The sequence below is a fragment of the Bos indicus genome, chromosome 18 (genome assembly GCF_029378745.1).
Source record: "Bos indicus isolate NIAB-ARS_2022 breed Sahiwal x Tharparkar chromosome 18, NIAB-ARS_B.indTharparkar_mat_pri_1.0, whole genome shotgun sequence".
NCBI lineage: Eukaryota > Metazoa > Chordata > Mammalia > Artiodactyla > Bovidae > Bos > Bos indicus.
The window spans coordinates 30,305,514-30,331,343 of record NC_091777.1 but is presented as its reverse complement, the minus strand read 5'-3'; the positions used below and the strand labels follow the sequence as shown (position 1 = coordinate 30,331,343).

Genomic DNA, 25,830 nt, shown 5'->3' with positions numbered 1-25,830 from the left:
CGCGTCCTCTTCCTCCCAAGGAAAACAGCCGTGGTTCACTGGGACGCTTTTCAAGATCTCGCTAGCCTCAGAGCTCCGGGAAGACTCAGAGAGAAAGCTCGCGGGTACACTCGTCCGCATCCTTTTGTAGTCTGCCAGCTCTTTTACCCTGGAGCCTGGCCCTCCGCGGGCGGCGCGCACCGCACGGAAGGGCGCATCTTCACCGAGTGGCTCCGGAGGCGGAGACGCGCTGGGCGCGCTCGAGAGCGAGGAGCGAAAAGTTGTGCGCCCACTTGGTAGCGGGAGAGAACCGAGGAGCGAGCGCGCCAGAGCGCCGGTGGGGGGAGGAAAGGAGGGGGCGGGGAGGGGGCCCGCTTACATGAATTTCCAAGTGGTAGACCTGCCTCTGCGCTCTGCCCAATGAGATCCGTCAGGGGAGGCACCCGACTCACTTTTCCACATCACTTCACAGTTACATTTGGCAGGCAGGCGGGCTTGCACGCCGGAGCGCTCAGCCCAGAATTAGTGGATCTATTTGGAATCTCCCTGCTTCCCCGAAGCTCATCTGCTGTCGCCGGTTCGTGCGCGGACGGTAGCGTCCACCCAGCGAAGCTGCACTTTGGGCTACAGACACGCAGAGCCCGGCGCGCCCGCCCCGCGTCTCAGCACCAAGCCCCGCAGCTCCGAGAGGCATGAACGCGATCCGGAGGCGCCTGCCCAGCGCGCGGGGAACGCTCGCTGTTCACCGCCCTCGGGAGCAGACCTCGAACCCCTCCGGCCATTAGTGAACCAAGAGGCTTGAAATTCGCCCGCGCGGAGCCCCTCAAGAGTGAGTGATCCTCCACCCAAACCCCTCGTTTTAATCCATGCCCCGAGGACCCAAAAGGGACCGTATTTTTTTTTTTTTTTTTAAGGAATACCCCTGCCCCTTCCGGCACCCTGCGCGCCTCCTTCCATTCGAATGGTGCGTGTGGGTTCGCTGCCCCAGTGTGGGGCTGAGCTGTATCTTCTTTCCTGCTATGAGCAGCTGATGGGATCACCTCAGGGTTTTACCTGACCATTTTTGCAACCTGCTCTGACAGCAGATCCCGGGGAACAGCAAGCAGGCTGTGCCCCTCCAGCTTTCCTGCCGGGCTCCCTTTCTTGCGGTCGCCTGGCGATTTCGCCGCCTCGCGACACAGGCAGGCGCCGCTGCAGCCGCGCGCCTTCACTGCGGGGTCCGTGCGGTGAATGGGAAGCACCCGCCGCCGGCTGAGAGGCAAGTGCCAGCCGGAGCAGAAAGGAGGCGAAGGGGAGCGGGGCGGTGGTGGTGAGGGTGCCCTCTGGCTGGTTTGCCGCACCGCCCCAATCCCGAAAAGACGGAGGGCGACCCCCGCAGTGGGGCAGCGGGCCACGACTCAGCCGCGAGAGCCCCAGCCCACGGCTTTCCCACAAGTGGCTCCTCCAGCCCCGGGAAGCGCGGTGCGGGTTCCAAACTTGCCAGGCTCCCTGGCGGCCCCACGGCTCTGTGGACACCGAGATGGGGCCCCGCATCCAGGCAAGCCCCCCAGTGTCCTCTCCGAGCCCGCCAGACTGTGCTCACAGAGGCCTCCTGAGCCGAGCCGGGGACTCCCTCGGACTCCCTCTCCTAGCGCCGCCAGAGCACAGAGCTGCGCTTTCTGACAGCTCACTCCTCCCCATCCGCGAACCCTTGGGGTGGGGTGGGGGCGGGGGAGGGCGGGCTGCGCCCCTCGCGGGACCTGAGGAAAAGCGGATTCTTGCCCGGGTTCTGGCAGCGCGTAACAGGTTCATAAGGGACTTGATCCCCGTTCTCTCAGGCTCCAGCCAAGCCTGGGAGCCAGTGAAAATCTGCCGCCGCCAACGAGGATGCCAACAGGTATCCACAGTTTACTGTGCCTTTCCCTCTCCGCAAGACCAGAGCCTTCGCCATCCAATCTGGTAGAAACCTCAAAGTTTCGTGATCCCGAGACCCTTCCCTGTAAGCACAGAGCCGGCAGCAGGTCCGGGACGAGCCGTTCGTCTCCTCGAGCCGAGATGGCAGCAGTTTGCTTGGGCTGCTACATGTAAGAAATCAAACATTAATTGTTTATTGTTGCAAATGCACATTAGTCAGTAATGGAAAACCACCCTGGCAGCTGCTCACTTCAGCTCCAATTAAAGGATAGAACTGATAATTAGGCAAGGGAGAAGGGGTCTTTCAACTTTACCACCCTTTCCTGAAGATTCCAGAGTTTCCTCTTTAAGAGGCAAGATTCGACCATGCCCTTAGCGCGCCGGAGCTGCTCAGCCGATCAGCCGGCTGTTTTCTTTCACTGGCTTCACAGTATCTGTGGGCCGAGAATGGGAACCCGGACGCAGGAGAAGGTGCACTGGCCTTGCCCTCTCGAATGGGTACCACCGCGAAACAGATCGGAGGCACGGGGTAGGGGGGAGGTTGGGGCCCCTAGGAAGCGCCGGCCCTCTTTACGGCACTCCTGACAGCCATCTCAGTGGTTAACAACCCTCCCTAGGCTGTCACCTCAGGCTTCATTATAGGAGCTTTTCAACTGGAAAACTATGTGCTGGAAGGAGATATTTATGTAAGATTCGAAAGTGGGATTTTCCATCCATTCAACCTGGCCGCTGTACCTCACTGCATGCAAAATGAGCCCTGTCGTTCATGGCAAACACAACTGAAATTTCTGCCTCGTTTTTGCTTTTCATCAGTCGTGTCCGGTTTTGCAGGGGGTTTATCGTGTGTGTGTGTGTGTGTGTGTGTGTGTGTGTGTGTGTGTGTGTGTGTGTGTGTAAGAGATTGTTTTAACCAAGAGACCTTTAGAGGATGTTCTCTGAGGGTTACTTTTTTTTTTTTAATCCCTCAAAGGGAGTTCTCCATAATCATCCTGTCCAGACATGTTTTTCCACTTCCCTGAGCTCTGTGGCTGAAAGAAATTCTAGGGCTCTCCCTCTTATTAAATAATAATACTACTAATAATATTCTGTAAATCTGCTTCAGCAGTTTGGAAGCCCCCCAATCGCATAGTCATTTCATGCTGGAGCAGTCGCAGGATTTTAAATCATCTTTGATAAATATAGATATAGATATATATTTTTCCCCCTGGACTCTGAAGAGGGCTTGGAGTTGAGAAAATCTATTCTGAAAACAGAGAGGAGGCCCCGCAGATGCCCTGGGGACTGTTTCATTCAGGGCTGCTCTGTGGCAGCTGGCACTCTTCATTCTGTCCCCCACGACATCCACATGGGCATCCAGGTATCCCATAGCCATCACAAACAAGCCCGATGTTTCAGAGACACTGGCTAATGATCTCTGAAATGTGTGCTGCAATGTTGTCATGCAAACTTTTTAACTGTTCCCCCCTTCAACCTGGATCTTCTATTTTCCAATTACTATTACTATTTAAAAATCAATTCTTCTGCCTTATAATCTATAGTCTCTTAAAACTCTCAAGACTCCAGATGAGGAAATCTCTCCACCCAAATCACTTAACATATTTTGGCTGCATTTTGGGTGTCCAAGATACATTTCTTGAGCTCCTGAAGGTGTTAAGAATTTAACTGAAGAACAGTTTTATAGCAACCCTCACTGGAATAGCAGCTCCATTGGCCTGCTGTACATGTATCAACTGGATAAAGAAGGAAGTCTTTAACCTAAAAAAATAACTTTATGTGGGCATTATATGCTCCTCTCTGGTCAAGACAGTATTCATCTAAAGCCACCGCTTAATTTAGCACTGAACACAGTAGAAGTAGCCAATGGCAGTTCGCTCAAAGTAAAAAACAAATGAACAAAAAAAAACAACAAAACAATCTGTGAAACATTCTCTGCAGGATGCAGTAGACCACTTGAGAAGGCATTTTGTAAAGGCTGTTATATAAACAAACTCATGATGCAACATTTCCTTGTAAACTGAACAGATTTAAGGTCTGATGCTCCTGGTTAGCGGGGAGCACCTGATTCTTGGAACAAAGCAAGAAAAGTCCAAAGAATGAGGGTATAACGATTCTATTCAGGGAACTGTACCTCAGGGCTTTCCTCTCACAGTTCCTTTCTCTGTTTATGGGTGAGGAAAAAGGATCAAGCACAGACAGAAAAGTTAGAATCTGCACTTCATTGGCAACTGTTCAGAAGTAACTTTATCGTTAGAAGTAACTAATTCTCTAAAGACAAAATTAATAATCTTCATCATTTTTCTATTAAGCTAGTATACCTTACAATTTTATCAACATTCCAATCTGAGCAAAATTGCCGTGCACAAACAAAAGCTTTTCATGGATAAACCGACATTCAGTTTGTATTGCCAACCATTCTTTCTTACACTATCAGCAACGTTTTGTGTCTGACAAATCAAGGGAGAAGCAAAACAGACTAGCCTTTAAATTATAGATGCAAACTAAGGTCCCAAGACTTTTTCAAAACTATTCTGCTCAATGGTGCTGTCGATCCTAGTTTCAATAATTTTGTATTTTTACAACGTTATTCAGAGAAGCAAGGCGTGGGGGAAATGCAGTTTTTCTGTTTTCAACACTGTTGGCATTCACAGGTGAAATGGACTAACTTTGCTTTTTAGTTTGGGAAAGGCTTCTGTCTTTGGTGTGTTGTATACCTCCTACAGAGCATACAATTGAACCAAGGCTGATTCCTTTGCTCTGTATTAGGTGTTACTTACACACACACACACACACACACACACACACACACACACACACACTGCTTACTTCTAGAAAACCTGGAAATGTCCCTAGATAACTAACTCACTTATTGGTTCAAGTAGGAGATTCCCTTTGCCCTTTCATCTGCTTTAGATGATTTGATTTGCCCTCTAGGCTTCTTAGATTCATATATTGACTAGTCTTTTAAAGCAAACACATCTGTCTGTGGTGTGGGAGGATTTTTTTTTTACAGAATCTCATAAATGAATATTTGTGGAATAGAATATTTTGATGGTCCGAGGCCATCCACTGATGTCGTGGGGCTTAATTAACCAAAGAGCCGTTCGTCTGCTCTCTTTTGAGTCCCATGGAAAGCTGCTGATGATGTGGAGTGTGCAGTGTATCTCAGCTGCACTGTTGGCTCCTGCCTCTGGAACCCGCCTCCAGATGTAACCAGGGGGAGAAAATTAGTTGAACCTGGCAACTTCAAAAGGTCAGAAAAGAAATAAGTTCAACGGATGCCATTCAGCTGCTTCTGCCATACGTTGCTGTGAACGAAATCTCCATCGCCTCTTCATGGCAGAGCATCCAGGCCAATGCTGTTTCCTTTCTCTCTCATGTCCCAAGCTTTTATTTCCTGAGTTTTAAATGTCATGTGCTATTCCCTATCACAAATATCATCCACCTTCTTCACTTTAGAAGTCTTGTTTTTTGTAAAGTTCTATTAGTAGGAGGAAATGCACAGAAGTGATTTTTCTGTATCTCTTTGGACACCATCATAAAAGAATAACACTTGTGTTTGGAACCTGCAGTTTCCTTCCCTACTCTGCTTGTCAAAAACAACTACAAATGCTAAGATGAGGGTTGGTTGGGGGTACAGCATGGAATTAGTGCTAAGTCAACATTGATTTAATGCATTAACAATTAACAAGCCCTGTGCCTTTTTTTTTTTTTTTCTAGGATATTCTCAGTAAAGGGGAGGGAGGGATACAAGTGTATCTAAAGTCCAATATTGTGACAATCTACCTCAGTTTTCTCTACAGAAATTTCATAAATTGTCCCAAGTTTTTTCTTAGACCCAGATTTTACCTTTTTTAAGAAGTCATTTTTATTCATGTTCCACAAAGCATTTATTTCTCCCTCAAAATCATTTTTAAAATTATATGGACTTATAAAAATTAAGAATACTTTTAAGACTAGACTTGCATCAAGAATGCTTTTAAACTCTGTGTGATAGGAAGTTATATTTTATTGGGAAAAATGCTCTAATTATGGAAGTCTTACATGTGTAACTCAGTACCTGTACCTTTCTCTTGTGGAGAATTTATTAAAAAAAAAAAACAAAACAAAAACCCAACGAGGAAACTAATTCTTCTTTCCTTCTTTTGCTCCCTCCCTCTCTTCTTTAATTTTTTAATATATATTATATTTGAACAGTTCACATCAACCTCATGTGAATTGCAATTCCGTGTCTGTTAGAAGACTCCTCTATATTGATTTTAATCAGCAGGATACCTGGCCCTCACAAATATACACAGGAAAAAAAAGTTCCATCAGAAAGTCCTCATGGATGTACTTACTGATATTTTAAGCAAATGGAATGCACTTCAAAGAAATATTAAATGGAATCTTCTTAATTCTTCTATATCATTAAGTGAAAATGTTATTATACTATATTCATATTCTATTAGCAGTAGGGACCATATTTTCCATGCATTGTTTCTTTCTAAATGAATTCATGCATAAAATATGATTAGTTGATTCCTGATGTAACACAAATAACATAAAATAAGTAGATGGGGAATAATATGAATATCATTAAGGAATGCTTTTCTTTTTTATCTATGGAGCCTTATCTCCAAAATATAATGTAAAATTTGCAAGAGCACATTTCATTCTTTATTAGCCATTGCTGTTTCAGCTTGACAAATGGAATTTAACTTCTCTGTGTCCCAAGTATTGGCATCTTTAAAATGGGGATGCTCAGAATTATGAAAAAATAATTCAAATCTATTTTTATTGGAGTAGTGAAACAGGCTTGATCTTTGAATTTCACTACAATATAACAGCTGAAGGAGATACACTTATTTTAGAATCTGTATAAGCAATGTAATTTTCAGAAACTATACATTCAAAGTGATATCTAAATATCATTTTTGTCAAATGATTGCTTGCTATCCATTTACCTACCCATCATCTATGTCCATGTGGAGTTCATGGTAACAGTGCTTGTGGGTGGTTTTTAAGCTATGAAGTCTTTGAAACATGACAGAATGGAAGTAAGGGTGGTTACTGCACAGTATAATCTAATTGGCAGAATCCTGACTTATTAGGCTGGGATATTTGGCTGCATTCCAGTTTCAGTATTGTAGACTCTGTAGCCCTGGTTATGTGTTATATCTGATTTTAACCATTTCCACATTTCTTTTTTTAATTTACTTTTCATTTGGAGGAAAATTGCTTTACAATGTTGTATTGGTTTCTTCCATACAACAATGCTATTTCCACATTCTTTAAGCAGGAAGGGAGAGCTTCTAATTTTTAACCATCATCAATAATACTAAAATTTCTTGAAACACATCAAGAATTTGCTAAATATTTTTTGGAAGAAGACACTACCTAAATGCAACCTCTAGTTAAGATTATCTTCTCAACTCCTTTCTGAGAAGTGTTTAGATGTCACTGTGTCTTCATCTTTGAATTAATAGGGGCTTCCCACTTGAACCATTCCCATGAGAATATACTAGATGATTATGACATGCAATGGAATTTTTCTTGTAGGAGAGAAGAGTGTTTCAGTGAGTGGTTACAATTTGAAAGTAAGTAGTTATGGTGTGGATGTGTAATTGTACTTTGTCCTTTGCACTTTACCCTTTGCCCTTTTAAGATTAATGATGATGGGCAATGCCATGTCTTCTTTGGAAAAGAGAGACATGGATGACCCCAGGGTGGGGGAAAGTTAAAAATATAACCCTTTAGTCCTACTGTATAACACAGGGAGATATACTCAATATCCTATGATAAGCCATAATGGAAAAGAATATGAAAAAGAATATATATATACACATACATATATATATATATATATATATATATATATATATATATAAAACTGAATCACTTTACTGTACAGCAGAAATTAACACAATGTTATAAATGAACTGTACTTAAATAATTAAAAATATACCACCCTTTAGAGGCCTCATAAAATTATTTGAAGACATTAAGTGTATAGTAACTGTGGATAGGAAAAGCTATTTGTGAAATGCTGTTTTACTTATATCCCTCTTGGTTTATGACATTAAAAAAAAAAAGAAGCTGGAAAAAGTTATTTTATTACCTGTTTACACAGAGCACCAAAATTTTCCCCACTGATGTATCCAGCAAGAAATTGACATCAAATAGTTTTTAAAAAATTCGTCAAGGTTCTTTGTGAAGCAGGTGAAACATTCAATAAATTGTAACTATCATTGTTACATTGACAAAAGGGTTTTTACAAAGCTTATCTCATTTAATTTTTTTCACCATCCTTCAAGTCAGTTCCCTCATCTGCCACTATTAAGATAAATTTGCCTAGGTCACTTATCTTAGGAATGATAGGACTGTGATTCAAAGAACTTCTGACTCCAGAGTCAAGGTTCTCAGCATCTGTGCCCCCACAGTTCAGTTGTGTTAACAAGATTGTTAAGGGTAAGATTGATTTCCTAGTGGTTACTCTGATTTAAAGGCATGTTGGTTTGCAACCTTGGAGTTTGCAGAGGGGGTAGGGGGTGAAATTCAAAGCCGACCCTTATACTTGGAGCTCCAGGAGAGACGGAAGAAAGAGGCAAGCCACTCCAGATTGGTAGGTGGCAGTTTTAATAAACAAGGGAATGGACACTACATATGAGGCTTGATTTGGGCAACCACAAGATCTCTGCATCTGCTTGCTGGAATCTTAAAGTTCATTTACACGGAGATGTTTGTAGCATTCAGTCTCATTTACCATCCAGATAATCTCAATAACACGTAACTCTCTCAAGGCTACATCTTTGAAGTGGCTGCTAATGCAGACACAGTGGGCAGGACATGCATTCCAAGGACAGGGAGGGGTAAGGAGCCTTTGATTGCCAGGGTCCAGCTCATGGATGAACCTGCGGTCACAGCTCCTCCATGACCTCCCCCAGCGGAGGGCCAGCACAAATTGTTTTCCCTCATTAGGTCTTTGGCTGTTAAACTTTGAGCAGGTTGATTTAAAGACAGCAAAGGATGTGGCTTTTAAATGGAGAAGGAAGGATTTAGATTACCCTTGAGAAATGACTTCCTGGCATGACTCTTATAGGCAAGGAAAGTGTGGGTCTTAGATTCATCGTTCTGAGGTGGTTTCTAGACAGTTCTGCCTGAAGAAGATCCAACAGGATAGATTCAGCTTCAGTATCTTAACTAACCTTATAATTCTAAGAAAGTTCATTAAATAAATTTCTGAGCCTGTAAACACTAGAAAAAGAAACTTGACCCTCCTGTCTTTGTTATCCCAGTTCTGAGATGTCTATAGCAGGAAAGCTTCTACGTGAAGGACAGAGTTCTGACTCCATCTTGGGAAAGGAAGAGGAGCTATCTGTCTTTGCCGTGGTAACCAGTAATTATCAAACTTAAAGAAAACTAAAGCTTCCAGTAGAAAAAAACAATAGCATGTCAATAATAGCAAAAAGTAGAGTAGATTTGACAGCTATTATTCTGGGTGGTAAAACAAAGCAAATAATGTGCTTTTGGATAGACAGTTGGATAAATGTATGATTTGATGCCAAAGAAAGATGTCCAGAAGTGTTGTGGTTGAGAGGAGAGATAATCCTCTGTGTGTGTGTGTGTGTGTGTGTGTGTGTGTGTGTGTGTAAATGAAAAAAAAAAATTAAATTCTCTTCTGCCGAGGGAATTTGGTCAGGGCATTCTGAAGGCTTTAAGAAAGGTAATTCTCCTGCATTATTTATATCTGGACACACACAAGTATTGTTTGTCTCTAGTTCTCCAGGGCTTGGCATGAATCGCACTGGGCCGCGGGCTGAATCGCGTACCCTGTGTTGCTGAAACACCACTTTGAATTCAATGTGCATTTACCTGTTTTGAAGCAGCCTGCTAATGGCTCTAAATTCAAGGTCAGAAACATTTTTAATAGAAACTCTCTGGTCTTGTGTGTCATTTTTGCTTCCATGAAATATTGTGGCCACTAAGCCCAGTGGATAATAAAAGCATAATTTCCTGTCAACCACAATAATCTGCAGGATTGAATTCTGAAGTGTCGGTAAAAGCCCATTTTTATTTTAGGCTTCAGAGTGTGGCTTATCGTTGGAAACTGCAATCTTTGTTGTTTACCAAGTCAATGGTGCAGTAATATTTTTGCATAATGACTTATCTGAAAGTTTTTTTTTTTAACCTCAAAAAAAAAAAAAAAAAAAAGTTGAACTCAGTGGGGTCAGACCAGGCTGTAATTAAAGCTATCTCTAAAATGTAAGTGTGAACGAAAAGCAGGATTGTAAGTATCTTACCTAAGACAAAACATCTTCTTAATGGGGGAATTCTAGTTACTTCTTTGTAAGAATTCCAGAGGGACTATAAAATCTCTTCATCTCACTCTCGGGGTGTAAATCAATGCAGCAGCATTATAATAAAGTGGATTGCTTGGCCAGACATACATACTATGGTTAGAAAATCTAAAAATACATTGATTTTTTTTTTACCCAAGCTTTACAACCTCACTCAATTTCTTCTTCCTTGCGTAGAGTTAAGCAGTTTGTGTATGCAGCTACTATTACAATGTTTATTAATTCTGATAACAGTGACAGGACATTTGGTTGCATCTCAAGAATTCCTATAAAGCTGTTCTCTGATCATCTAAGAGGACAACATTAGCTCTGCCCATGGCAGAGCCCCGAATATAAACAGTACAGTTCTGATTATCACAGGAGAATCCCATTTCTCTCCTAGTAATAGACTTCACCGAAGTGAAAGTCAAGTCTCAACACCCCCTAATAGCATGCGTGGGAACACACTGCTTATTGGAGCAGTTTTTCCAGTGTCCCATATGGAGTGGGTTAAGTATAAAAGTTATGACATCATGCAAAATCTCATTTATTCATACATTCTATGGCTGGTTTTCCCAAAGTCTGATATATGTCTATTCCCAGGTAGGAAGTATTTTATGGGCATGCCATTTAATGACACTGAGGAGGAAGTAACTTTTGTACCACACCACTGAATCTTTCAAGCCTTCATAAGAAGGAGGTCTGAGTTAGGTGGTTTTATTCCTGCGAACTCTAGGCTTCTCCAGCTACAGCACCTGCCTCACAGATGAGGTTATTACAAATGCAGAGTTGCAAGCCCCACTCTAGACTTACTGGATCAGAATCTGCATTTTAGAAAAACTTCCAGGATTTGTATGCATATTAAAGTTTGAGAAGCATCACCTAGGGGTATGCTGGAGGAATCTCTTACTTGACTAAACCAGAGCTGTTTCTGGTTTAGAAACTTTCGCCGATTGCCATACCTGGTTAGTGATCACATTGAAAACTTGCAATTGGTCACGGTGGAAGTATTTATATCATGGAAATAAAAAAATCAGGGATTTTTTTTCTTTCAGATAGCCACTTGGTAAATATTTAACTGCACACCCTTGCCTCTAACTGTTGCTTGTCTTCCTTTTCGACAAAGAGGGACACAACCTCAGGCTCTGACTATATTTAGTTAAATGAAAATTAAACATTATATAAAGTACCAATCTCACTGTGCTTCCAGTTGCTGTCTCCCATACTCTCACCAGGTGGCTCAGTGGTAGAGAACCTGTCTGCCAGTGCAAGAGACTCAGGAGATGCAGGTTTGATCCCTGGGTTGGGAAGATTCCTTGGAGGAGGAAATGGCAACCCACTCTAGTATTCTTCCCTGGAAAATCCCATGGAAAGAGGAGGCTGGTGGGCTGCAGTCCATAGGGTCACAAGAGTTGGCCATGACTGAGCATACCATCATTGTGGAATGGCACTTATTTTTATGCCTTAGAGCTTTCTAAATTGAACACACTCTTCTCTTCACAAAGCTTTAGCAGAGAAGAGGACGTCAATTTGACATGTAGTCTAGAGACCATAATTAGAATGACGTGGTGGGTAGCAAGAGGATACCATGGCCATGGATTAGATAATATGACAAGAAATAATTTGAAAACTACCCTCGGTACTAATTCATTCACAAATCCTGTCTTAGTGAATGGTTTCGTTCTTGTTCATTGATTGACTTAAACGACGCTTTGTACTTACCCTCCCCTCTGGGTTATTCCTTTTCGAGGGTTAGATGATGCTTCCCCCAGGAAGCCTTCTTTAAGGCAGTGAAGACGAGTGGCATACCCATCACTCTGTACTACCCTAACGTTTCTCAGACTTAATAGGATATTCCAAGTATTCATTTCTTAGTCTTTACCTTGGCTCTTGGCTTCCTGAAGATAAGAATTCTGATATGTTTGCTTCTCTTGCCTCCGTGCCTGACCCACAGTATAAGCTCATCAAATATTTAGATAACAAGAGGAGGGACTGTGGTAAGAAAGAATTCTAAAGTTAGATTCCCTAGATTCAAACAGCTGTTTTCTCTTTACTAGAGGTGTTCTTTGGGCAAGTCATGTCATTACTCTGCACCTCAGTTTTGAATAAGACTTACTGTGGCTTATAAGTACTGTGCCTTGTAACAAAACTTAAAAGGCACAGTAAGTTTTATCTGACTGCAAGATCTTGTGTTCATGGATACTATTTGGGGCTATGCATATGTTCTTGATTGATTAATCCCTTTATTCTAACTAGTGAAGCTATGCCATTGTATAAAGCAGTTTCAGGGCCTATTATTTACTTTTTACTGATTCTGACGAGTTCAGGGAGGAATTGTGTCACATTCCATCCCGAGTGGGTTGGTGGCAATCTATCTGCTTGGTGGCTTCCATCAGGGAAGTGTCTATTAGGACTTTAAATTGGGATTAAACTGCTTTAATCCCAGAATCATTAACAACAGAGCAGATGCCAGAGAATACTTGCAGAGTATTTGGCACAATTTAAAAATAACTGTGCATTCTTAATCACTTTACCAAAATTATCACTTGTAATCTTCAAAATAAACCAGCTAGGTAAATAGCATTCTAGTTTGTTTTTTTTTTAATTGACCCCTAGTTATGCAGCTGGTAATGGTGTCTCTCTGGCTGGAATTCAAACCCCAGGCTGGCTGGAGCTAGAGGAAACACAACCATCTCATGGTTCTCCCTCTATAGCACTCAGGCCATCAGAGGATGGTCTACATGGCTCTCGAGCATTCAGGTATGGCCCAGCATGAAGCAGGGTATGTTCGGAGAGAAGTCTTCTTGCCCCTGAGAAGTGTTTAGGCTGAGCCTCCATGATTAAAATGAGTATTCCCTTCCATCCAATATGGTCCAGCCCTTCTCTCACCAGCATCACCCTCGTCCACCCACATCCCACCTTAGGGAGGATTCTTGACTGCCTTTGTAACTCTCATACCTTTACCTTTCCTGCAGAGGTCACACAGCTTATTAACTCTTTGCTCCTTTGACTTTTTTTTAACTGAAGCTTTTCAAGGGCAGAGATGGTGTCAGGACCACTTCCTCAGTCTGGCTCAGGAGAACAAGCATCACAGCTTAGTAAGTGCTTCCCAGGTTCTGGGTGCTTCATCTGAGTCTTGTTTCTGAATCACCCTACTGCTTGGAAATTAGGAATTCTTCTTATTGCCATTTTGCAGAAGAGAAAACAGAAGCTCAGAGAACTTAAGTAGTTCTTCCCATTATTACAGAGACAGCAAGTCGGGTGAGCTGGGATTCGAGCCCAGGATTTTCTGCCTGTAAAACAGACAGTCTGGGGAGTAACACACTAATCCTGCATCACTGTTCCTGCCCCATGTTTAGGAGATTGCATGGCACGTGATGGGTGTGCTGTTCACGCTAAGTATTTTAAGTTTAAATGCTGTTTAAGTGGAATGACCATTTAGAAAACTGTTGGTATTGAAGGGATTTTTTTTTATCAAGATCTTTCAACTTTTGTTTTAAATTCGAAAGGTCTGTTCTGAGATGGGATGAGACAAGGTCTTCATGGAAATCTGCTATACAGGAAGGCTGATCTCCCTGCTGGTGCTGCAGTTTTAGGGAAAGCTGGGGCCTTGTTCTGGACTCTCTTTGCTCTGAATTATTTCCTGTTGAAAGTTTTTCTTGCCTTCAGTTTACATTGCAACTGTTGTTTGCAGGGGTTCTCCTGTGCCCCTATCAGGGTGGAGCCTCTTTTGAGGTACAAAGAGAGTCCCAGTGGTGGAGCTGAGCCCAGGAGAAAAGTGACAAGCAGGGCGATTCTATTCACCACCTTGTTAGATAAGATCCTGCCTGTCTTTGCAGCAGGATCTGAATCTGCCCCTTACATCTGGCTTTGCTAAGACCACTCACTAGCTAAGCCAATGTTAAGGACTTTCTTGCTTTCCCATTCTGAGCCAGAATGGAACCAGGGACACACAGGGGAAAGTTTCCCTACCCCATTATGAATTCCCTGAGCCAAACTATTCCCCATGGTGTTCCGAGGAATTATTTTCCCATTTCATCTAATTCAGCTAGACTTCTCTCTGGGATGTGTGGGGAACATTATTTCTTTAAAAATAATTTTTTTGAGAGGGAAGAAACACGTTTTGCCACACCGAAGGTAAGCAAAAAAATGTATTTGACACCTCAGGTAATGGGGATTTTTTTTGCGCATCCCTTTCTGAAATCTCCTCAATTGAAAATTGTATTTTTACCATATTTCATTCCCAAAGGAGCTTTTCATAATTTAAATCTCCTGTTCAACTGTACATTTGGAATGGGAGCCTTGACACTGTCCTGATTATAACATACATGCTGGACGTTACAGAATTTCTCTCTGGGAGCATTCTAATTTTATTCACTCATTATTAGCATCCTGGCAGAGAATTGTATTCTGCAGGCTGAGCTGGACAATCCCTTCTGATGGGCTGTGGCAGCTAAGACGGTAACAACTGGGGCTATTTCCCTTCCTGTTCTCATTTGTAGATTTTTTTTTTTTTTTAATTAACCATTGAAGCTAGTTTCTTCACATAGCACAGCCCAAAGAGAACTAGAACTTCTCTTTAAACTGGAGGGTGGGGAAGGAGACGGAAAAGAGAAGGAAGAAAAGCAGGAAGACATGAAGGAAGGAAGAAAGACTTGCAGTCTCTACAAGAATGCAGGAGGGCCACACTGGCAACACCCACACTTGCGTTACAAGCAAAGACTGCAAAAAAAGAGAGTGAAAGTGATGGAGAGAGAAAAGGGAGGGAGCATGAAAGAAGAAGGAAGGGAGAAAGGAGGAAAAAAAAAACAAGGAGGGAGAAGCAAATTTCAGGGACTTGAAGCAGTTTTTGATAAATAGCAGATAACAGAAATTAACATTGTGTTGCGCTGCGGTGCTCAGTTGCTAAGTCCTGTCCAGTCTTACATGCATGCGTGCTCAGTTGTGTCTCTTTGCTACCCCATGGACTGTAGCCCACCAGGCTCCTCTGTCCAGGGTAGTAACCAGGTAAGGATACTGGAGTGGGTTGCCATTTCCTCTCCCAGGGGATTTCCTGACCGCGGTCACCCCCACCCCTCCCCCCACCCCCCAGATATCTAACCCATGTCTCTTGTGTCTCCTGCACTGGCAGGCAGATTCTTCACCACTGCGCCACCTGGGAAGCCAACAAAAATTAATATGAATATATCTGAAAGCTTAAAGAATAAAAAGACCTGTGAGCCTACTTATTCTCAATCTATATGGATCCACTTTCTTAATTCAAGGCTGTGGGAAATGTTCATTCACATGCTTTTGAAAAGCAGTGATTTTGTTTTAAAACCTGTTGGCAGTGGATCATTATTTTTCTCCCTCCTTGTTTTTGCAGGAAATTTCAATGAGAAGGACAGCCCATGGATCGTGGTCTTAGAAAAACTGCGTAGATGATGTCTGTTTCCTGTGCTGTAAACAGGTGGCAGGGCTGTAAGTAAATGCTCAGCACCGCATGATGAATTGGATGGCTGCAGACCGGAGGCAAAAAAAGTAATTGTCTCATTTTCGTGGTGATTTGCTTAACTGGTGGGACCATGCCAGAACGGCTAGCGGAAATGCTCTTGGATCTCTGGACTCCATTAATAATATTATGGATTACTCTTCCCCCTTGTATTTACTCGGCTCCGATGAATCAGTCTCCGGTTCTAATGAGTGGATCCCCATTGGAACTAAACAGGCTGAGTGAAGAACAGCGGATTTTGAATCGTTCCAAAAGAGGCTGGGTTTGGAATCAAATGTTTGTCCTGGAAGAGTTTTCTGGACCTGAACCGATCCTTGTTGGCCGGGTAAGCTTCGTTTTTAAGATCCCAATTTTGGGATCCTACTGGTCTCTAGAACTTTAACATTAGGCTTGTCACAGTTGTTGCTGCACTTAGCTGTAAGTACTTTTGGCCAGATGGTTAGTTCATTTACCTCTTGGTTTCTTTAGGAATATGAATAATCCCACAGTAACAGATTTAAATGTAGACAAATTGCTTTTCTCTGGAAAGCTCATCCTCCCCACCTCTCCCGCCCTCCCCATCTATTATATCATAGCTATAATAACACTTGTGTAATGCATACACAAATAAGCATTCTCATTCTCACTTCGTATAAAAAGTCTGCATGCCAAACCTCTTCTGTAGCTTACAGGACTTGGAAGATGTATGCATTTTTGCTCAGTTTGAATTTCTACCACCTGGATTCCTAAGATGTTATTTTGTCCCATTTTATTCTGAGGCTGTGTATCTCCAATTGCAGGTAGACTTTTCTCCTTTTTTGTTGTTATTCATTTGTTGTTTCAGTTATTAACCTAGGATAGAGAAAGGTCGATTCTTGGAGTGGGTGCTTAGCAGTGCTTTGTACTTATGGTCATTCAGTGATTTTGCAACAGGATATTGATTTATTCGTTGGCAGGTGGAATCAAATGGATAGAATCAAAGTTTCGGTTTGGTGATGTGTGTGTGTTTGCACGCGTGCGTGTGCATGTATGTGTTAGACTGGGTTTACATTTGTTTTGCTGTTGGCAAGTTAGACAGGTGTTCCTTGTTCTGACGATAGGCACTGCCTGATTTACACAGTCTCACTGTGGGTTGTTGAAGACTATACATGTTTTTTTCCTCAGAATTATTCATACACTTCTGTTAATTTGGGCACATACCATCATTGTAGGTAGAATTCCAATTATGAGCCTGCCAAGCACTGATTTTCCTGATAAGTCAGATTCAGAAGTGAATCATGCCAATACTGTGCGTTTCCCAAATGCAGTGATTAAAAAAGAAAAAAAGAATTAAATATTGAGCTTCAGGACTTGGTGTCTCACTGGAAACTTCTGATCCCATTTGTGCTCGCACCTCATTGTCTTGCAAAGCAGGTTGAGCCTCCCCAAGGATTATGCTTTTTCACTTCATGTAGTTTCACTTGGGCAAGGGGAATCCAGAGGAGGTGGTGTCAGGAGTCATTCGGAGAGCACCTATTATTGAGGCAAACACATTTTTAGGTGGATAGGGGCCTGTTGATGAACAAACCAACGACCCCTGCCTTCAAGGAATTTGCATTCTGGTCAATATTGTTTTGTATTGAGCACTATTATTAAAGCACTCTGTGGGCACAGTCCTGATTGATTCTAACAGTAGCTCCCTCCCCCGACCATGTATACATATATGTGTTTATGTGTGCATATATACACATATACAAACAATATATGAATAAAACACATCTACGCTCCTTTCTTTGTCAAAATACAAAAATGATTTTTTTGTATGCCTGATGCACACTCAGGTAGCAGAACTGACTGGAGGCTATTTATAGTCGTAACACATCCCATTACTGTGACTTCATATATTTCCCTGCAGAAATGTTAATGTGTTTGATTAGAGGCTACTGCCCCAGACTCTGCTGAAGGTTTTACTTACTATACAGTTTATCTACCTTAAAACGTTTCTAAATGTGAAAAGTTCTCATTTGCAAAACATCTGGCCCAGTGGGTTTTGCACAGGGGCTTCTTGACCACATTATCTGTCTCTCTCTCTCTCTCTTTTATTTTGGTGAGTGCAGAAATTGAGACTTGGATTAATAAAGCAAACCAAGATTGTAGCACTAGTAAATGATCTGAATCTGAACCAAGTTGAGGATTCCCAAGGCCGTAATTTTATCCACTGGATCCGATTACATTTTAGTGACTAGTTACCATGTTTTTAAACCATAATTTGCACTTAAGAATTATTGAGTATAGAATGCAGAGTTCTTAAATTCTTACTTTCTGGATATTCAGACTTCTTATCCAGCCCTCTGACAAGGCATTTTCATGCCATATGAAATTCTGGATATACAATACATGCACACATACATAATTGATGGATATTTTCTGCCTGTTTTCTGTTAGTTAACTCTATGGAGGTCTATCACACTGTTGCTGTCTTGCGTAATATAAACAAACAAACTTGCTATCCCCAGAAGAACTTTCCATTTTTACCTGAATATAAAAAGTAATTAAATTGGGATTTGTTTTGGAGTCAGGATCTAATGACTAATTTTACCTCCGTTGTTTAAATGTAGCCATAGAGAGAGGCAAACAATGCAGTGTTTACTATCCTTTTGTGACATAATAGTACATGAGAGGAGAAGGAAATGGCAACCCACTCCAGTATTCTTGTCTGGAGAATCCCGTGGACAGAGGAACCTGGTGGGCTGCTGTTCATAGGGTCACACAGAGTCGGACATAACTGAGATGACTTAGCATGTATGCATGCATTGGAGAAGGAAATGGCAACCCACTCCAGTGTTCTTGCCTGGAGAATCCCAGGGAGAGAGGAGCCTGGTGGGCTGCCATCTATGGGGTCTCACAGAGTCAGATACAACTGAAGCGACTTAGCAGCAGCAGCAGCAGTACTTGAGAAATTCATGCTTCTTTCAAGGACAGAAATGTTGCTAGTAAATCCTAGGATTTTTTTTTTTTCTGGCGGTGTTGCACAGCATGTGGGATCTTAGTTCCCTGACCAGGGATCAAACCTGCACCCTCTGCATCAGAGGCACAAAGTCTCAACCACTGGACTGCCAGGGAAGTCCCGAACCCTCAGATTTTGAAATGGCCAAGATGATTCTGATCCTTGATGTACTCCTCTCTCTGTAATCCTGGACACGGCCAGTTCCTAAACGACTGTTCAGTCTGAGTTAATCCTCTTTTCTGAAGAACTTTTCCTGCAAACATTTCCAGTCATGTATATTTCCCCTTAAAGAAAATTGCTCCTGAGTTATTATGGCTTAGCCTTTGAGGGACTTAGGTTGTAGCAGAGTCTAAAAATGCATTTCAGGTGACTGCTGCAGGTGATGAGGCAAGCTGAGTGTGGGGATGATCCGTATCGGGGTGCCCACCGGCGCTTTATACCGTTTTATCTCTGTGAACGCTCTTCCACGTCTGTCTAAATGCTCTTCCACATCTGACTCTGAACTGCTTCATTGTTGAGCTTCTCCCCAGGAACTGGCTGAGAAGCAGTAGTTACTTAGGAGCATACCTGCTCTTTAAAAGGCCCTCCTGCGAGTCACCATAGTGGGAGCCTCGGGCTTGGCAGACTGAGTTCAAGCTCAAGGGCAGAGTCAGTGTTTGAGTGATTGGCTCTTCAGAGTTTCACATACACCCTCACATCCTTCATTTCTGTTTATATTCTATTGGTAGGCAGCTGGATGCAGAGAAAAAACTAAGTCTTAGAGCTGGACTCTGCAGAGGTTTGAGTATTGGCTTTGCCACTTTCTGGATATTTAGCCTAGGAAAGTAACCAAGCTCCTCAAGGGCTAGCCAGATAAGGTAAATACAAGTAGATAAGAATGACTAAAATAAGGCATGCATAGTGCCTGTACATATTGTAGGCATGATTGTATTCTTAAATGTGTTCGTGTGTGTGTGTGTGTGTGTGTGTGTAGTTGGAGTGAAGGACAAAGAAACTACAACTACATCACTAGGTGAGCACAGGACTCTGGGAGCCTAATGAGGGGCCCTTTCAATGAGCCCAGGTTGCTTAGGATGAAGGTGATGGTTGATATTTCCATGTGTCTTGAAGGGTAACTGTCATTTAGCTTAGTGGCGTGGGCTGGAGTAGGAAGTTAGGAGCCGCTCCCGGGTGGAAAGGTTTATGCAACGTCGTGGGAATAGGGTGGGATGACTGAGTGTCCCCTTCATCACAAGCAGCATAAGCCCGCATATGTTCCATTGAATTAAAAAGAAGTTGAATTTTGTATTCTTACAGAGCCCTCTCTGCCCCATTCTGTCTAAAATAGAACTGTTCCATCTCTGATATTTCAAACCCTTTGACTATGCTTTATTTTTATTCCTTCCTGAAGACCACTATCTCACATCACCATACTTTATCTTGCTTCTGATTTGTCACCTACTAGAATGTAAGTTCTACAAAGAAAGGGATTTTGTCTTCTTTGTTCTTTACTAAATATCCCCAGATCCTGGAACTCTGCCTGCATATGGGGAGAGCTCGTAAATATTTTGCATGAATAAGTGAATGAGTAATTCACCTAAAAATGGAGGAATTTATAAAATAAGATAGATCAGCTTTTATATCAATAGTATTTTTCAATTAGGAGACAATACATTGCTTTCATGTTATCCACTCCTGTTGGGATTTTAGGGACTTGCTAGGTAGTTTAAACATTGTTTCTAGACATTGATTTTAAGTCTTTCTTTGAAATAGTAATAGTGATAAGAATCCTTGGTGGCTTGGTGGTAAAGAATCCACCTACCACCCATGGGTTCGATCCCTGGGTTAGGAAGATCCCCTAGAGTAGGAAATGGCCACCCACTCCAGTGTTCTTGTCTGGGAAATCCCATGCATGCCTGGCGGGGTGCACTTCGTCAGGTCGCAAAGGGTTGGAAATAACTTAGCAACTAAAAAACAACAACAACAAATTTGTTAAAACAAGTCTTTTTATGAAGACTGCAGATTATTCTCTTTGGAGGTTGTCCCCTTAGCCGTAGCATGAAGCAGTGCAGCCTGGAAATTCCATTATCTTCCAATTCATCTAGAAACTTATGTCACAAACTAGACCCAAAATCTTTCTGAATATCTGAAAAGCAAATAACAGACTCCACTCCTGCCTCCAGCTCTCTGTGGAGCAAGGTAGTTCAGAGCCTGTTGGTATAAACATAAATACTTTGACTTCTATACTGCCCAGAACCTCCTGTGTTGACTTTCTCTGCCAGTTCTGGAAGAGAATAATGTGGTACACCCTTCACCCTGTATTCTTATTTGCTCTGGTCTTAGAAAAGAAAGATGGAAAACCCATGGTAGTTTTTCGTAAGTCTTATAACTGAGACAAAAATATCATCCTTGGGATGAAATGTGCATGGATTCTTTAAGCTGGGCTGCTTGATGCCATCCTGAAAGCTCTTGCCTGTGAGTCAGGAGGGTGATTGATCAGATCATTCCACAAATATTTATCAAGCAGCTACTATCTCCTAAGTGTTCTTGTCTATGGATTCTTAACCCTGAGCAAACATAGATCCATGTCCTCTATCAGAATGGGCTACTATGGGGAGACAGATGTTTAGAAAACAATCACAAAAACATATGTCAGGTTAAAACTGAGGTTAGTACTCTGGTGTGGAAGCCCATACAGAGGAAGCTATTTTGTTTGGTGGGATGATGGAAGCTTCCCTAAAGGTTCCCATAACCAGGTGAACCAGGGTGCAGAGCTGAAGAAGACAACATTGACCCAGAAGACATAGTATATGCACAAGGCCATTTAAGGAGCTGAGACTGGGTCTGGGTAACTGGAAGACAGAGAGCTTGTGTTGAGAGCTTTGGAATTAGGTAGAAAGATGAGCAAGAATCTCTTGGAGATCTGGCTTCTGTCTTTTTCCCCATCTGCTCTAAAGGAGCTGGAAGAGAAAGCCATGCAACACTTCTCAGGTTCAGTTTCCTCACTTGTAATTTGTATAGTGGATTATGGAATTATATTTAAGTTACAAATCCCCAATGGAACAGGAAAAGAAAGCAATATAAAAAATGTGTGCAACATCTATTGATTTTTGGCCCAAGTTCCTTGAGCTCTTATTCTGTGATCCACTGTTCCTCAGACTGCTTTATTTTGGGGGAAAAAAATACAGTTTGCTTTCCAGGTGGTCAGAGATCTCTCCTAAATCTTCTTTCTTACATAAACTCCTCAGCTCTCTTTCCTCTCTTTTCCCCTCCTACCTGGATTTCTGAGCAACTCCTTATTTGGATAGAACTCCCATTGGTGATGCCACGTCTATTTATAATTCTCTCCCTCCAAGGCACTGACTCATTTTCTGTCTTTAAAATTGACCTTCTAACCTTCCCTCTTCACCATAACTTGGAAATCGTTTGGGTGGTGCTTAGTATGAAGGTCATGGGATGCCAAATAATTACACTGTATTACAGTTTACCGTGTCAGCAGCTGGTGAGAAAATTGCACTTGACATGCCATTATTTTTGCTGGCTGTTTGCATGTTAAGAGCACTGGGTTGCGCAGCCGCAGCCAAATTGTATCTTCGGCCTTGCGAGAACAATTCACTGTCAGTTTTGTGAGGCTCCCGCCTACTCAGATAGAACCTTGTGCACCAGTAATTTGGCAGGAATGCAGTCAGCATTGCACATCTCAATCTGGCCAAACAACAAGGGTTGTCTGCCTTTTGCCCAATGTCCCGACTTACAAATGACAGGCATCCCAGGGCTGTTGGAAATCTTTTGGTGCTGATATAAAAAACTGGAGTAGTATTAGTCATGTGTGTTAGCAGAAACCCTCAACACACACACATACACACACATATACATGCATACACATATGTGCACAGTCTATTAGCTGACTTTCTACATGAGTAAAATCCCAAGTCATCTCCTAATTCTTTCTCTTGGTAGCCCCTAGACTTTCACTATGTTTTCTTTTCTTTTTTTTCCACTTCTGCTATAAAAGTAGCTGGAGGGAAAAGTCACACAGCCTCTCTTGGGCCCAGCAAATTGTATCTGTGTTCCTTACCAAGGGGCCAGGTAAGAGTGTGTACAATCTGCTTGTCTCTGTAGATGTCTTGAAAAATAAATTCATGCAGACTTCTTAGAAGAAGAGTCTTATACATTTTATTGGTCCTCTTTTAAGAGTTTCCTCATTGAGACACATACTTTTCCCACTTGAAGCAAAATACTAGTAAGTCTATGTTTATGGCTGAAAAAGCCAGATTAAGTAACCCTATTTTATGAATAAATGGCATCGAGGCAGTCAATGTGGAAAAAAAAAAAGAAAGCAAACAGAGAACGGATACCTACCACTAATGTAGGGCCAAAGCTCAGAGAGAAGAATTGGCAGATGTAGAGGCTGCACAATTGGGAAGGCTTTCCTTGTGTATTTACACAGCAGAGTAGTATGAATCACCCCAAAATGGTTAAAATGTAGGACATGGGAACATAATTGCAACTGAGTAAATATCAGAAGCAAGATGTAAAATGTGTAGAGAATATAATTTAAAATATATGTGTGATATGAATAGAGTACCTGTATCTAATAGAACAGGATATCTAATATATATCTAATACATATATAATAATAAGATATTAATCATTATATTAAATTAAAATAATTATAATATTAATTAATAATATCTGATACATAGCTATTATTATTATGGGTACATAAAATAATATAATCAAACATTAGCAAAAAAGTCAATTTCTGTGTACCTCTCAGTCTGATCAACCATATTTAATAGTTTTCATACAAAGTCAATACTTTGGATCTTAAAACCTATTGTAAGGAGAATCCTAATTGTATCTATAATCACCACCCATTGTTTCTGATATAAAAACTTGCCTAATTGAAAACAGCATGATTATAAAAATCACAAATCTATGATTCTATTTAATGAGTAATAATAATCATGTAACCTAGATAGCATATTCAAAAGCAGAGACATTACTTTGCCAACAAAGGTCCATCTAGTCAAGGCTATGGTTTTTCCAGTGGTCATGTATGGATGTGAAATTTGGACTGTGAAGAAAGCTGAGCACCAAAGAATTGATGCTTTTGAACTGTGGTGTTGGAGAAGACTCTTGAGAGTCCCTTGGACTGCAAGGAGATCCAACCAGTCCATTCTGAAGGAGATCAGTCCTGGGTGCTCCTTGGAAGGACTGATGCTAAAGCTGAAGCTCCAGTACTTTGGCCACCTCATGCGAAGAGTTGACTCATTGGAAAAGACTCTGATGCTGGGAGGGATTGGGGGTAGGAGGAAAGGGGACGACAGAGGATGAGATGGCTGGATGACATCACTGACTTGATGGACAAGAGTTTGGGTGAACTCCGGGAGTTGGTGATGGACAGGGAAGCCTGGTGTGCTGCAATTCATGGGGTCGCAGAGTCGGACACGACTGAGTGACTGAACTGAACTGAACTGAACCTATTAAAAACAAAATTCCTGACATTAATTCATATTAATAAGTATGTTAGTCACTGAGTCATGTCTGACTCTTTGCGACCCCCTGGACTATAGTCCACCAGGCTCTTCTGCCCATGGAATTCTCCAGGCAAGAATACTGGAGTGGATTGCCATTCCCTTCTCTAGGAGATCTTCCCAACCCAGGGATTGAACTTGGATCTCTTTACATTGCAGGGGAATTCTTTACTGTCTGAATCACCAGGGAAGCCCCATTAATAACTGTACCACAAATCAATAAAGGGAAATATACCAATATACTATAACATTTTTTCTTCAGTACATGTGGTTGGATTATCTTTTTCTTTTTTTAATTTTCCTATATTTCATTTTGTAAGCTATTATTACATTTTAAAACATAGTAAAATGAGAGAAAAACAAACGACAGTGTTATATTGCTCAGTTTTTAAAAAAAAACAATGCCATCTATTTATAGTTAATTCTTGGGGACCATGATTTAATGTGAAACTCATTTGGTAAATAGAATCTTTTTTTTTTTCCCTAAACCATACCTTATTAAACCCTTGGAAATTCAATCTCATCGATTAATAAATTAAAGTGCCAGCAATATTTAATCATTTTTATGAAACGATAAAGAGAGAAAGAACAGTCACAGCCCTGCTGTCCTGCTGAATGCATGTTAAATAAGTTTCATTTCCCTGGAACAGACCACATATTAATGAAAAATGAAGATTTTGGATTTGGCCTTCAAATGGGAAACTATCTTATGAAGATTTTGCATTTGACCTCGAAGGTGGGAACTACCTTTGGAGTCTTTAAGTAATGCAGTCAGCCTTCATGTTGCTTGTAACCTTTCAATAAAAGAGAATAGCCTAGAAATGTTATTTATGATACTAGATTATTTAAGAAAAATAAGAGTTTTATAGGATTTACAGGATCTCATTTGGCTTGGCCAGACATGTTTTCTACATAGCAATTTCTTTAGCATTTCAGCATTTTTTATCTGCATATATTATTTCCATTATAGTTAACTTAAATTCACCCCTTACATGTGTATGTTCATGTGAAATGCTTGGCTGGATGAAGCACGAGCTATAATCAAGATTTTTGGGGAAAATATCAATAACCTCACATATGTAAATGACACCACCCTTATGGCAGAAAGTGAAGAGGATCTAAAGAGCCTCTTGATGAAGGTGAAAGAGGAGAGTGAAAAAGCTGGCTTAAAACTCAACATTAAAAAAACTAAGATCATGGCATCGGTCCTGTCACTTCATGGCAAATAGAGGGGGAAACAATGGAAACAGTGAGAGACTTTATATTTGGGGGCTCCAAAATCACTGTTGATGGTGACCGCAGCCATGAAATTAAAAGACACTTGCTCCTTGGAAGAAAAGCTATGACAAACCTAGTCAGTGTATTAAGCAGAGACATCACTTTGCCAACAAAGGTCTGTACAGTCAAAGCTATAGTTTTTCCAGTAGTCAGATCTGGTTGTGAGAATTGGACCTCAGAGAAGGCTGAGTGCCAGAGATTAGATGCTTTCAAACTGTGGTGCTGGAGAAGACTCTTGAGAGTCCCTTGGACTACAATGAGATCAAACCAGTCTATCCTAAAGGAAATCAACCCTGAATATTCATTGGAAGGACTGATGCTGAAACTGAAGCTCCAACACTTTGGCCACCTGATGCGAACGGCCTACTCATAGGAAAGCCCCTGATGCTG

The 25,830-nt window shown here is 41.8% G+C and overlaps 1 protein-coding gene across 1 annotated transcript in view; it reads left to right on the top strand.

The window, feature by feature from the left end:
* The first annotated feature begins 361 nt into the window (after window positions 1–361).
* Window positions 362–25,830, top strand: part of CDH8 (cadherin 8) — a 409,933-nt gene continuing 384,464 nt past the window's right edge. Inside the window, exons 1-2 of the mRNA XM_070770688.1 lie at window positions 362–808; window positions 15,553–16,003. Coding sequence (XP_070626789.1) covers window positions 15,752–16,003 — 252 coding nt within the window. The 5' untranslated portion in view covers window positions 362–808; window positions 15,553–15,751. The remainder of the gene's footprint in view (window positions 809–15,552; window positions 16,004–25,830) is intronic.